General features: G+C 35.6%; 1 protein-coding gene across 1 annotated transcript in view; it reads right to left on the bottom strand.

Annotated features, from left to right (window-relative positions):
- Positions 1-15,198, bottom strand: part of LOC115350190 (maltase-glucoamylase, intestinal-like) — a 47,799-nt gene that overhangs the window by 18,819 nt on the left and 13,782 nt on the right. Inside the window, 16 exon segments of the mRNA XM_030035549.2 lie at positions 165-319; positions 962-1,174; positions 2,739-2,888; positions 3,512-3,682; positions 4,433-4,482; positions 6,575-6,663; positions 7,277-7,401; positions 7,975-8,031; positions 9,461-9,545; positions 10,125-10,279; positions 10,638-10,754; positions 11,728-11,899; positions 12,414-12,531; positions 13,164-13,248; positions 14,025-14,138; positions 14,796-14,915. Coding sequence (XP_029891409.2) covers positions 165-319; positions 962-1,174; positions 2,739-2,888; positions 3,512-3,682; positions 4,433-4,482; positions 6,575-6,663; positions 7,277-7,401; positions 7,975-8,031; positions 9,461-9,545; positions 10,125-10,279; positions 10,638-10,754; positions 11,728-11,899; positions 12,414-12,531; positions 13,164-13,248; positions 14,025-14,138; positions 14,796-14,915 — 1,976 coding nt within the window.

Raw genomic sequence — 15,198 nt, 5'->3', positions numbered from 1 at the left:
AAGAATTCAATTAAATGTATAAATAAAAGAAAAATGAAAATAACAAAATGAAATTAAAAATTTAAATTAGCAAAATGAAATTTAAAAATTAATTTAGAAAATTGAATGAAAAATTAATTAGCAAAATGAAAAATTTAAAATTAAATTAAATAAGCATGGCTTACATCACTGTCCCTGTGCTTCTGCGTCGAACCTGGATGCCAAATGGTTTGTTCTGAACTGTTACATCATAAAGTCGACTCTCAACTGTGCTCTCTGGGGACTTGGGGAGATTTAGCGGTACCGGCACCTCATATCGCTTATTTGCATAATCATAAATCTATTCACGAAAAATTAATTCATTTCAATGTACATGGAATATGCATAAATTAGCAAGTCACATTTTCAAGAATTCGGGGTAAAAATAGGGAAAGCACTTTCTTGTATTCCTGTTGACTGATAGAAATTAATCTACAGAGTGGAAGACTCTGACCCGGACACAGAGAAATGTTCGATTGTTTCTTCCCAATAACAGTTAGAAATCTGAATTTTTTAAAACGGTTGAGTGAATTTGCCAAGATAAGCATTGTCTTTCAATGTGTAATCTTTCTCAAATTCCTTCAAAACTTTTGGGTCGGGAAATAAAGAACCTTAAGGTTTTATTTTGGGCCAGGAATGACTCATTTAATTATTTAAATGTATTGATTCAAGTGTCTTTTTATGTACGGTAAATGAATTTCATCTTTTTGGTTGAATTTTTAGCCAGCTTTAAGAGATTTTTCTTCAAGTTTTCTGTATCATAGAAGTTGGCATGAGTTGATTCAAGACTAAGAGCAGTAAAAGCTATTTGGTTAAAAGGAAAAACTTATTTGGATGACAAAGCATTATCCATATCACAGAAAATTGACTAGAAACATTATTCCCAGAAATAAAAATATTTTGGCCAGTGGAACAATACAAACTCAGAGAAATTCTGCATTACCTTAAATTGCAGCATATGGTTGGTGTGATACTTCACCTCCAGGCGAAGGGTACTGATGGGTAACGTTGATTTCTCATAGGCTTTGAGATTGCTCTTGTTGAAGGTGAGATTGGCCGTCACACCTGATGATGTGTATTTTACGTCAGCAACGGAATAAGCGTTGTCAGGGCTGTTGTAATAGCAGTATGGAACACCTACACTGGAGGTATCTTCCTGCGGATGGAAACACGATGAGGGAATTTTTTGATTGCTGACTTTTTTTTGATTTAGCAGCAAGAATTCCAAAACTCTTGTTTTTACCAGATAACCAGTTAATGTAGAATTTTGTCTAAAACTTCATGCCGCTGTTAAACAATAAAGAAGCAGTGCTGAACACACCGATCTCTATACTTTTTTAGATATAATTAATAAATTCAAGGCTATTCAGTCCTGTCTGAATCATTACAAATTGATGATGACTTAATATTCCCTCTGTCTGTGACCTTCACCTCAATCTCACAAAAAAAGCCTCTATAGTCTCTGGCCATTTTGGACACCTTCAGGAGGATGTGCCCAAAATTTATTAGCGATGTCAGATGAGAGCTCTGCATCAGCTTTTACATTTCTGTACTCATACAGATTGTCTTTAAAATACCCATTGGGAATTGTGGCTTATTTATTGAATGTCTCCTGACAGCAAGGTCAAAGTAACTTTCTTTTTCTTCTGTAATTGAGTATAAACACTCAAATTATTCTGAAGTTAGATGTGCTGATGTTGGTTAATGCATTATCTTCCCACCTCTGAAAAATTATGATTTTTCCTGCCTATTTTTAAAAATGAAACTACGCCTGCTCAATTCATCTTTATTTCCAATGAATATTTTTTCATCTTTCATCATCACCAAATTCAAAGTCTCTTTTATCTTAAGAAAGGCGTTTAAATATATCCAGTTCATAACCTGACCAGAATGTGCTGAAGAGCCATTTCCAAATATCTTAAATTATAAAAATATTTCTAATAACACGACAAATTCAGGGAAATGTATCAACCGTTTCAGCCTGTTGTTGTTTCAGGAGTGGCTACCAGGACTTCATCCTGAGACGACATGAAGATTTGGGGAATGACAGACTAATGTTGTTTGAAGGAGGACTCAAAAGAGCGTTCCCAGCAGGGCACAACGCTGGCATATGTTTACAGCCATGTGATATCCAGAAATAAAAACTATCCAGTAAAAAGCTTCAATATCAGGAATTATGATTTGGGTATATCTGATAGACAGGGACACAACCAGTTAAGTTCATGGAAGGATGAAAATTTCCCTGAGGTTCAAGAATTTCTTCTTATTCTTGATTCCAGTGGAATCAGGTCTATTTAAAATTATTTATTTGTTTATTTATTATTTACTTAAATTTATTTATTTTCCAATGAGTATAAGCATAAGATAAAGCAAAAAGGCAGCCCTCCCTGCCTCAAAAAAGCCTTGCAGGTCCCAGCTGCAGTGGCAAAGTCGCACGAAGATGGTGATCTCAAGTCTATTCTACTTTTTATAATCTTAATATTATTTGTTACTGTCTTTCAAAAAATACCAGCTTTTTCCTCTATTTTTCACATACTTCAGAAGACCAGAAGTTGTTGAAAATGGCGCTAGTTTCAATAAACCACCTATTTTTTTAAGTCTTCTCTCAGAGGGAAGGGCAAACGAGACAGTTTCTTTTGTTGTAAAATAGCCCCACAAAAGTAAAGTTACAGTTCTTAACACGCTTCTTCCCAATTTGATTTTCACAAATTTTTGCTTACAGTCCAGACACAGCCGAGCTGTTCACATTTTTCCTTGGTAGCATTTGGACCAGGATGACAATCGTATTTTTCGTTGACACTGGTTCCTAGTGTCCATCTTAACGAGTATGATTCTCCCAGTTCGAGCTGGAGTCCTTGTATGAGAGCAACCTATAAATATTAAACAATAAAGCGCTATTAAATTCTACCTCCCATCAATGTTTTTTTTAGATCCTTAAAAACAAGAAAGTGCTCTACGCAGCAACTCATGCCAAACTTTGTATCTCTCCTGAGAAACCCTTATTTTTACAAATTTGTGCATGCGTCTGAATTTCAGATGTATGAAAGACCTGAAAAAGATCTGATCCCGCAAGTCCCGTGGAAGCACTCCAGGGGTGAAGATAAGTGCATGGCTCTTTGGCCTTTTTAAATTAAAATGTAACTGGTTAAAAAATTTAAATATTATTTACCCTCCTACAATATCGACTAAAATCCTAAAGCTGTTCCTCCCCTTATAAATTGAATGTACCTGCATAAATAAATGCAAAAATAAACTTTGCTTCGTATGCAATGTCTGAGGGCAAAATGGTGATCCACCCTCTTCAATGTAACTAACGTTATTAACATAATTAACATTATTATTAAGGTAAATAATGTAATCGTACTTTTTAGTAAAATACATCGCATATACTGTGGCGTTTACCATAGTACTGCGTACTCTCCTTTTCAATATACAAAATACGGGCGGTACAACGCCAGACGTTTTTCATTTCAGTTTTTCTATTATTATTTACCTTATCTACAGGATTATAGGTGATATTATGAGAAGAATTTTGCACATTATTGTTCTGCAACACAGTCACAGACACCGGTTCCTGCAGCAATCCCAGTATTTTGATTTCTTCAAACGTCAGGTTGTTTGGATCGATGTAGTTGTTGTTTGTGACATTCATTTGTAGAACGTTCTGAGGAATAATGAAATAATTGCATTGAACAGCCAAAACTTCTCCTGGTTTAAATTGAAAAGCGACAATTTTTTTTTCTGTTATATATATATAAAACATTGTTATGTATATTATGTTTCTGTATTACATGCATAATATATGTATGCATACAATACACCCACTTTTCTTGACATAGAAAAGTCAGGTCTGTTCAATTACATTGAATACTATTAGATGAGTCCAACCTCTCCAACTGTGCCACGGCTGTCACATACACCAATACAAAACTTTCTTACAACCGTAAAAAATTATGATGTCGATGCTCTGGGTTCTGACATTTTCTGGCCTCGCTTTTCATCTCACTCGTTGTAGACATTCAGCTACATTTTTTTTCCAATATACAAAGATTTTTGTCAATTTTTCAAATTTTTGAGACTCACAAACAATCCGTTCATCTCTTTTCTCATCCAAACTGCCACTGATGCTTTACAGTTTTCCTGCTCTATAAACTGTTATAAATGCTATAAATATTTTTTTGTTGTTCTACAAAGTGGCAGGAAATTGGGAATCTTCAGATATTAAAATAGTTAGGGGGGAAAAAACACAAATATCAGATTTCTATCTCGGTCAAGTGACAATACTTTGTTAAATACTTCATTTTTTTGTAAATATTTTAGGAAAATAGGGAGGGGGAAAAAGAATATCCATAGAAAGTATTATTAATTAAAATTGGAAATGAAAATCAGATCCTTTAAAAATATATATACTTACATTGGAAACTTTAAAGTCATAGGAAATGTAGGATTTGCTGCTAACGGTATCTAAAACGTGGAGAAAGAAATTACAGCTGCAGTGCAGAATGAGACAGCATTAAAAAAGGAAAGCTAGAAGACCAAAAAAATGCGAATTACTATTATCATTACAGTTACGTTCAAAAGCTACTTCACTGAGCAGCTGCGGGACAAACTGCAACAATCTATGAAGTCCTAATTATTTTTTGAAGATGGAAAAATGAGCGTCAATATTTAACATTCTGCCAATTCAAATCTTTTGTTGAATTGATGCAGAGCATGGATATTTCTACATTTTCCTGAAATCCCAATTTTTTGGGGTAGTCTTTTCAAGTTCAGAAGTTATCTATCGCGTCATGATGTCACATGCTGCTGGGGGTGCCAAAAAGCCGCCTAACCTGCCCATTTTTGCCCCATTCATTGTGCATATTTCTTTTCTCATATCGTTAGTGTCCTTAGAAAAGTATTTCTTGTTACTTTTGATAGCCTTTCCTAGCTATCTGTCGTAATCCACTATTCTTTTCCAATTATTTTTCTCTTAGATGAAGGACTATAAACTCTAGTTATATCAAGATATATTAACATCAAATATGTGCCATTTTAGTATATTCTTTTGGCGTATTTTAGTAATTTGACGTTGTCTGCTCTCTAATGTTAAGGAACTTCTCCTAGTTTCTAACCTACATTTTATTTCAGTGTGGCTAAATAAAGCTCAAATATTTTTCCCATTTTTTGGAAAACCTCATTAAGTTTCCCATTCACAGCAGCCTACAATAGGGTATGAATTAGAGAAGACCAGGTCCATCTGAGAAGCAGTAGTATTAACAGGAATATGCCATAAACCAAAGCCCTTTGCTCTTAATATTACAGCTGATTGCAAAAAAAACCCCAATAAAATCTCTCAAATAAAAGTTATTTTTCTTTTTTGTTATTGTTACATAGTAATAATAATAAAAAATAATCCATCTTTAATACAAGCTTGAGTGTTTTCCAAAATGTCTTCCAAAACCCATTCCAGATTAAATGTTTAAACTGCTTTCTGTCTTCTCTAGAAAATGGATATTGAAGGACAAAGGCTTCAAAAGCACCTGAAGGATTTAAGTATCCAAAGTTATTCAAATCTGATGAAAACTGGATGCCTAACTGAAACCTCAGAAATACCTTAAAAAATTCAAGGTTGGTTGTTTTCCAAAAATACCTTCACCTCAAGATTAAAAGAAAAAATCACAGTATTTTTGTTGACAACGGTCTTCCATTGCTCTGGAATCACCTCTGCTTTTCTTAGGCACACCTGTATTCCGATGGCATTCATTTTCACAGTAAGAAAAATGAATTTAGCCTAAAATTTAAGTTTTTTACTTGGGTTGAATTAAGTTATGACCTTAGTATTACACTAAACTTTTTTCTTAGAAAGGATGTAAATTATTTGACAGAAAAACACTTGGGAGTTGAGTAGCATCGATCCCAATTCATTGCAAGAGGTTGTAGGGCTTTGGCTTGATTATTTTAGCTGAAAAATAAGTTTTCAGGCAGCTATTAACAAAAAGTGAGATTGGAAACAACACGTGGAGCCTGTTCCGCTTACTCAAATTCACGGATATGCTGTGGGAACCAAATGCCTTAAAAAATTTGGGGTTCAACAGCACACCTTTTGAGTTAATAACGTTTTTGCTGATTTCCCAAGGATTTTAACTAATTCCGAACCATTCAGTAACTGTACGAGTGTTTCATCCTTGAATCTTCTTGTGAAACATGGATTATGTGTGTTCTTGTACCCATTGAAAGTCATCTGGGTGCATAACAGAAAGTCTATCGATTGCGACAGTATGGTTCAACAGTTGGCAAAATCTTTACATGTGTAAGACTATTGTGAAATCTGAGCAAGAAAAAAAAAAATCAAAAAAATTGAGATTGCATTTTTCCACTTGATGGTGAAAAAGTAGTAATAGCTTGTCATATATTTAAATTCTTAAGATTTTTTTAAAATTAAAAATATTTAAAAATAATTCTTTTATTATTATTTTATCCTCCTTCCATGAAATCAGTTCAATGATTCAAATCTGCGAGTGTAAATATTTGGGTTGTCATCATTACTTCACTACAACAGTCGATAAAGGCTCACCTGTCGATTCCCCGTCATCCCAGAATAACTCCCCAACTGCTTCGTTATTGTCATCCAGTGCAATGATAAGTCCCATAGGATTCTTACGGCTGTGGAAAAAAAAAAAACCAACACAATTTTAGACATATAATAAATATCTAAGCAGGCTTTAATGTTCATATTAAGAGTATAGCGTTCAGCAGGGTTTCAAAACTTGGAGAACTGTCCAAGGTTTTTGTGTTCAATGATTTTCATGCAAACAGAATAAAATCCAGGGTGAGATTAGAAAATGTTATGTGAAAAAAAACCCCGCTGGTTAATCATTAAACATTTTGTAATTAAACATTTACCATTAAACATTTTGTCATCAGCCGTGGCAGTGAGTGGTGACTGACAGTTATTCCCAAATTTCAAAATGCAAATGCTAAATATTACTAACTGATAATACGACTACAAATACTATGACAAATACTACTACCACTAACGTAATATTGTAATGTAATAATGTAATACTACTAATAAAAAGTTATAATTATAGTTATGATTACCATAATAATGATGACGACGACGACGACAACGATTATGATGATAATAATAATAATAATAACAATAACAACAATAACAATAATGCATATTTTTCTGCAACCAGGTGGCCTTGAGTCCATTCTTGAAATCACATTTCATACCAATTTAGTGAAGAAAATGTTCAGTCTGGAGATTTACCTTGCCACTGTTGTGGTGGCCGGCTGTTGGAAAGGGAAGATGTAGCCTCCTCTCAAGTGAAGCCCCATTTTGTCTGCCGGAAGGTACATACCTGTCCACTGTTTTCTCAACCAGATTTTTGCGCCCTAATTAACAGGGATGAAAAAGGAGGAGGAGGTTGCATTACTCACTGCTGCCTTAAACCCTGAGTTTTACCTTAATTCTCCTTAATTCTTCCGTTTTCCTTAATTCTTCCTTTTAGTCAAAGCTTTCGGCTCTGTGAATTTCCGTATTGCTGCTGATGGTCACGAAAGTCAAACCGCCACAGACCAGAATGCTATAGAATGCTACATACGTAAGTAACTCCTATTATTTAATTTCAGCTTATTATATCAGATTATTTATTTAATAATCAACCCAGCGAGAGCAAGTCCTCCTGGGATAACTGAAGTGAACCATGTCCCTTTCCCACCAACTAGAACCACCATCACAGCAGTGGGAAATTTATTTCCAGAAATGAGGTGAGCAAGAGCTAATGGCAAACCCCTTTGTGCATTATTAGTAATAATATATTTTGCTTATCTATAGATACATATATGCGCCCTTTGCTTAAGGTTTTGTTCAGCCCTGTCCTCCTAAATCCTGAACTCAACCCACAGCTGCGTGACCTTCTCACTTGGACATTTAGAAACCCCCACCCGATTATCCTACTAACTTACCGAATCATAATCGTACCAGACTGCATCAGGGATATATGCTTGGATGATGTCCACCCCCTGGAAGGGGAACACAGAAATTACTTTCACATTTGAGCCTACATTAATCTAATGTGGTGGAACGACCTTGGATGGCTGCCATGTGCCCACCCAGCCGCTCCATCACTCCCCCTCCTCAACTGGGCAGGGGAGAGAAAATACAAAGAAAATAAGCCAAAATTTCCAAAAATCATAATAAAGTTGACAATGAGAAAAATATCAATACTTCCCCTCAATTTGTTGTTTTCCTTCACAGTTTTCTATGATGATGACCAAAAAGGAAGATAATAATCCAGGTATAATTTCAGCAAAGCTATAAGTTACTGTTCGTAACCCAAAATTGCAGTGCTGCAAACACACCATCTCAGAGCATATTCACAAACATCGTTAAATCTTCTTAATTTTACTTTTTTCCATGTTGGCTGCTTTCAGGTATTTGCTGCATTTAAAAAATGTTTTGTTCTGCTAAACAGCGTATGCAGTATGAGAATTCATGAGCATTACGTACAAGATTTTGCAACAGGAAAAGCAATGATCCGTATTTTTCATCATGATGAATCACAGATAAAGTGAAATCAAGTGGGAAATAAGCAGCTGACTCTGCATTTCATTCAGAGGTGATGCATGGAGGAGGTGAAGCAGAATTTTGCTACAGAAGAATTGGATTCTCAAAGGATGGGAGAACAGAAGTAACATAGCAATATAAAAATAATGGTACGAAAAGGCAAGATTTTCTATTTAGACAGTGATAGAAGTATGTTGTGGCCTCTCTGAGAGCAGCAAATGACGAAAAAACCCCAACCCACTAGGTTTATGAGGAATCTAAAAACAAGCATGTAATTAATATGCTAAAAATGTAAATTTAAAGAGAAAATGGAGTTTAAGGAGAAAATTGAATTTAGAAAAAGTTGAATTTAAGGAGAAAGTTAAATTGGAGAAAATGGTATTTAATATGCATGAAAGAAGGATATAATCAAAGTTTATAATAAGACACATGTTTCCACTGGAGATATATTAAAGCTAATGAATAAGGGGCTCTTTGGGAACGCTCTTTCCAGTTCTCGCCCAAGACATTTCAGGCTAAAACAGGACCAGAGCAAATTTAATAAGTTCATCAGGGAAATGGAAGACTCTGTTTTTCTTTTTTTTTTTTTTTTTTTTTTTTTTTCCCCCAGCTTAAAAAAATTGAGAACGAGTGTGATTTCAGGGGAAATACATATGCCCTAAATAGGGGAACTCTGACTTCTAAGCTGACCAATATCATCCCAAGACTAAATAAGCAAATCCGAAGGTAGTTTCGTATCAAGGGAATAAAAGAATGAGGGGAATAGAGAGCTGAGAAATTTAACTTGTTGGGGCTTTTACTGCAATTCCCTGCAGAAAAGGTGGCACTGGTGACTCAGGGTGCCCCCGTGAATTCATTACAAGGCATCAAGAAAGTGAGACCTACTGGATCGAGCACAGGGGTGATGAGGAGCCCAGGACCCCACAAGAACTGCTTATCCACGCTCCACGTTGCTTCGTCAGAATAAAACCTAAGCAAATAGGAAAGCAGCAGCATTAATTGCACTTACTAATTAATAACATATTAATTGTTATCATGAGCAATCCTAATATTTCAAGGTCTTGGTTGTCTAGAATCACTATTGAAAAGCGTCATATGGTGATGCCCCAACACTGTTTTTGGTGGAGGCAATCTGAGCTTAAGAAAGTAAATTCACAGCTTATTAATTTCATATGTATTGATTACGCACATGCATAAGTGTGTCTGGGAGCATCTGGTCTTAATAGAGTTCTAGTCGAGAGTTTCAAGAAAATAAAGAAAATAAAGGTGAGAAAATAAAAATTTTAAAATATATATCCCGATGGAGAATAATTTCATCAGCTGCCAATGACATTTCATAACCGACAATAATACCAGCGTGCGTGCACAAATTAAAGATGGGTTTTGATGACTTTCCCCATTACTCCAAAGTGCTGTTTCGTGAATGTAGACATCTGTACATATGACGGTGGGCAGCATCCTTCACAAACTACGGATGGTTTTAGCGAATCCCCAACAGCGTCTGACCTGTCCGAATTATTTTATTCTAGTATTGTGAAGTTCAACTTACTCGTGGAGAACCGGCCGTGCCACGGTGTCTCCTTGGGTATGAGCTTTGTAGAAGAGCGTATATAGGTAGGGCAGCAACGTATAGCGGATATTCAAGTAGTGCTTTGAGGATTTCACCAAAACTGAATCAGCTCCAAAGGCGGCTGGATCCTGGGGCTGAAAATAAATATATTATTATGATTGCTGTTGCACAGAGGGTTCAGGGTACGACTGACGGGTGCAGCCAGAAATCAGGGTGGTAGGACAGAGAGCAGCAAGTGCTTGCTCCTCATTGTAGACACCACCAACGGGGACCAAAGGTGATGTCAGATGATGATTTCAGAAAAAGAAATGATGCCAAATGCATTCTCTGGTGCCTACAAAGCCAAACCTTTTGGAGGGAGGATTTCCCAAAGCGTAAGGTTGTACCAATTTCGAACCAGTTGGCTATTTAGTGATCAGTGACATAAATTTAATTATCAGAATAGAAATGCATACCACAAAACAAGTTTTTGTAGCAGGATTTACCACTTACTATGCATTTTTCAGTATTGTGATTCCTGGAAAATGGGTAAAACGCTCCGACTTGCATCCATCGTCTGCAAAGTTCTTCTGTGACGTCTTCGAAGAAACCACAAATATCTGCTCCGACCTTAAAATAAAACCAGAATGCATTGTTTGTATGGAACACTGTGCCTCCAATCTCTACCAAAGAAACTCCAAGGACTGAGTTGCAGAGATTTTTTTTCAATTCATCCCTAATTGCTAACGAGGGTAATAGAGTCATTCAATATTATTTCTACATAAACTCTTCCAAATCTCTCATCTGTACCTAAATTTGCCCATTCTATTTTCCTCTGGTTGAACCACAGAATTTCTGAAGTTTCTAAGATGGTTTTTGCAGCAGAAGTACCCAGGTAAATACAGTTTTTTCAGTAACATCAGAATTCTGCAATTAATTTTACAGCCCAGCATCTCCACACACAGAATAATTCAAATATAGGTAGTACAGAAAATCAAACTGACTACAAGTTAACACTGCTCGTTGGTCTCTTTCTCCCTGAAATTTATCTTCTTCTTTGGTGCTAATATGCATACACTAGCATAACAGTCCAAAAGTCACAGAAATTCAAAGCCTGAAAAGGAAAGCGGGCATTCCATTAATAAGTGGGTGTTCCTATTGCATTTAAAGAGCTTCACATCAATCACTAATGAATAACAAATAGTAGAGGCATCAGGGGGCTGGAAACATATAAAATAATATATTTGATACCCATACACCCACATACTCAATAAACAATAGAGGGAAATGGCCTAAAGCTAAGATTAATTATTCCTGGGGGAAAAAAATGTTTAAAGCAGACTCCTAAAGGGATTAATTTAGAGGAGGATTAAAATTTATTATAGGGCATTAATTTATTATATTATATTTTGCTTTATATTAATTTATATAATTTATTCCTAGATTTATTTATAAATATTTTATATATTTTATATAATTATTTTTATATATTTATTTATATAATTTATTATTATTATTCAGATGGGCTTATACATATCAGGCTTGGTCAGGTATCACGGATACACGTTTGTTTTGGAAAGGTACCATAAATAACTTTTCATACATAAGGGATTCCAAAGAGGCCAAATTCCAGCATTCCAGGTATCGCCCATTTTATGTGGTCCCACGTTGCTGCGTTATCTCCCAGCCAGTGTCCGGCGTACTTTCCCGATCCCGCAAAAGTAGACCTTGAAAGAAGGAAGCTTCGTTTTCCAGGAAACAAACTTTCAATGGCTCTGAAAGTAAAAAAAGGTTGGAATTAGGAAAAAAAAAAAAAAAATGTTGCGGGGATGAGTAGATTTGTAATAAGGAAAGTTTCTATTAATTTTCATTTATTCATTCACAATGATAAATAAGCTAAGGACACAGACTGCCTTAAGTTTAACCAGGTGTCTATTAACTAAATTAATAATTTTTGTTTTTTCACCTTAAAGAATCTTTCTGTAAGTTTTTGCTTGCCAACCTTCATCATATTTGAACTCCAAATAATAAAGCTCAGGTCTCCTTTCAGCTTCCTTTACGCATAGCGGCATCGCTGAAATCCGACGCTAGGACTTTGAATTTCGATTCAGAATTCAATTCCAATTTAATAACGGTGATTTTGTATGCCCAGGGTTCAGCCCTTTGTGGGAAGACTGACATCGATCCCCAGATCAGGTTCCCCGGGGAATGAAATTGCTGCTTCTCTAAATAGAGGCCATACGCTCTACTCTGCCCTTTTTCGTAAAGATATTAAGAAGGATTCCTCACCGTTGCGTTGCGAGAGTCATAGAATATCCATAAAGGTTGTGAACGTCATATTGTCGTCCCCACTTCTGCACTGCATCCATACAGAGCGTCTTGGAATACAGGAGTCTATCGACAATATCTGCAGGAAAACGGTTCGGAGGTGCGTTTTAATTGATTTAATTAATTTTTTTTTTAAATTAAATTTAATCAACTTAATTAAAGGAAAAAACGAGTATTTTTATTCTTTTCCTTCATGCACATTCATGAAGTTTTGGCCCTTTTCTCGGTTTGGCATTTGCATTAACCCCAGTACTCCAAGGCCAAAGCGGTAAGTGCTCACCTGTGTCATACAACGTGACTACGGGTTTCCAGGTTTATTCGTCATCTTTGCTTTAACAAAGACTATTTCTGTCTTCAAAATTCCCTTTTCTCACAGCAATCAATGTAGAAATAGCAAAATAATTCCCCGACTGCCGCTCAGCCGTGTGCAAATGCGGCTTTGCTAGCAGGGTGGGATTTAGTAGCCTGATGCTATTTCAGTTTTTCAATTTAATAAATTTAAATCCAGCTTCAAGGTGGATTTCGCATGCAAGGAAGAACTCACTGAAAAAATACACCCCAAATTTCTGAATAATTTGATCTGACTGTGTGCCAGCCACCACCAAATTTCTGACTTGATAAAGAATTTAAACCTTTTATCTGATAGGACAGTAATTTACAAACATTTTGATTTATTTTTTTTTCACTCCACAGCTAAAGACACGGACTTACGGGGCGTGAAAGGAGGATAGTTTAAGTTGTTCTGCTCACAGCCGGTACTTGAGCCTTGAACAAAGTTGGCTACTTCATTCATATCCTGAAAAATCGCAAATTCGGTTTTCAAACAGCAGCTATAACATTTATCCGTAACAGCAATATATCTTCGGCTTTCAGCCAAATATACTGTCACAAACCCACTTGCGGCAACTATTAACTTGAGGGTGCAAGAAAGATATAAGGAATAATATTCATAGGCTGCTGAACTCCTCATCCAGCAACCAGGACATTGATTTAAAAAATAATCCAAGGAAAAAAAAAAAAAAAAAAAAAAATCTTTCTGAGTGTCAAAAAGATGATTTTAAGTGGCGATGGTGGTACTCCACCCAAGCTAGAGAAATAAATTACTACAACTCTTTCCAAATCCTGCATTATAAACAAAGATTATTTGTTCTGGCCTGAGAAAATTTACTTTCCTGGGTTAAAACCCAAAATCCTACAAAGGGTGTTCACCTTTTCGCTAGAGGGAAAATAATTTCTTCCCAAAGGTACCATATATTAAAAAAAAAAAGCTAGTGTAGTAATTATGATCCTGGTCACAGTCAGTTCTTGGATAAATTAAATTACCTTAAATACACCTCTACTGAAAGAAGCACGTACCCAACGCATTGGATAAACGCAATTTCTAACAAAATCCCTCCGACACCAGAAAAACAAAGATTTCACCCAAGTGCATTGAACGCTACAGAAAAGATACAAATCCCACGTGGATTTCAGGTTTTTCTCAGTAAATCTTCCTTCGAGTCAATGCAGACTAAAACCTGACTTGCCATTAGCCGATTTTTGTAAAATGTGAAAATTTCGGGATTTACTTACGATCCAGATCCCGTCGTAGGGCACATGGCTGTAAAATATTTTGCATTCCTCCACCCACCAGCTGGTGCAGTCGGGGTTGGTGAAGTCTGGGAATACAGTTCTTCCTGGCCACACCTACAATAAAAAAAGGGAAATAATTAAACTGTTGATGACCTCGCAGAAAGATTAAAATGCTCAGATTTCCTTCAGATTTCTGTGAATTGCGCTCTCGGAGAACCATTTGGGTATAAAACCTTGGGATTATTAGTTTTGCAAGACAGCGTTGATATAATGATCGGGAGAAGGTTTTTGAGCTGTAAATTGCAAGAGTGAATCATCATTATTAATTCATATTATTTATCATTATTAATTAATATGAATTACCATTATTAATTAATATTAAGGATATTCTTATTAATTTTACACGCAGAAAGTGGCTTTGTTCAATTCTGAGTTCTAAACTCCAAAGCCACTTTTAAAGTCAAAATTATTTTTAAGTTATGCAAGTTTTACAATAAGCAGCTGCATTTCTAAACCTATTATAAGGAAATTTTCAAAGCAGTAAAGGGGGAATTGCTCTCAGAACTATTGAAAATAAACAGATACTGGCTGCCCATCTCTCCCAACCCTTCAAAATCGCTCGCTTTTCCTTCTGAAAAATCAAAATGTAAAAAAAAAATCATAAAAAAACCAGGAAATATTACAAAATATTGAGAATTGCAGAAAAATGGAAGATTACCCTGGCCCAAACTAAATGGGATTTGGGCTCCGACTTCGTAAGGGTTTTATTACCTCTCCAATTAACGGTGTTACTCCGTCCGACTTGTTAACCCAAACTTTCTTGCTTTGTCCCCTCTCATAGGCTTGGTAGGGACAACCGTCAGCGAGAGCCCCTGTGCTAATAGCAGGATCCTAAAAAAGTGGAAAACCACACAAAAGAAAATCCTTCTCTCCACCGATTATGTAGAGCCCAGCAACTGCACGGAAAGATGTCTCGTGTAACAACATATATAATTTTTTTTTAATTATTATTTTTATATACAACAGTTCTCTCCACTGATTACGTAGACCCCAACAGCTACACGGAAAGGTGTCTTGAATAACAACATATATAATAAAATAATAATAATTACATATATATAAGATATATAAAATATATACATATATATAATGTATATATTTATATATATATTTT

Source organism: Aquila chrysaetos, chromosome 13 (assembly GCF_900496995.4).
Source record: "Aquila chrysaetos chrysaetos chromosome 13, bAquChr1.4, whole genome shotgun sequence".
Lineage (NCBI taxonomy): Eukaryota > Metazoa > Chordata > Aves > Accipitriformes > Accipitridae > Aquila > Aquila chrysaetos.
Note: the sequence above shows the minus strand (reverse complement) of the source record. Positions and strands in the feature narration are given on the sequence as shown.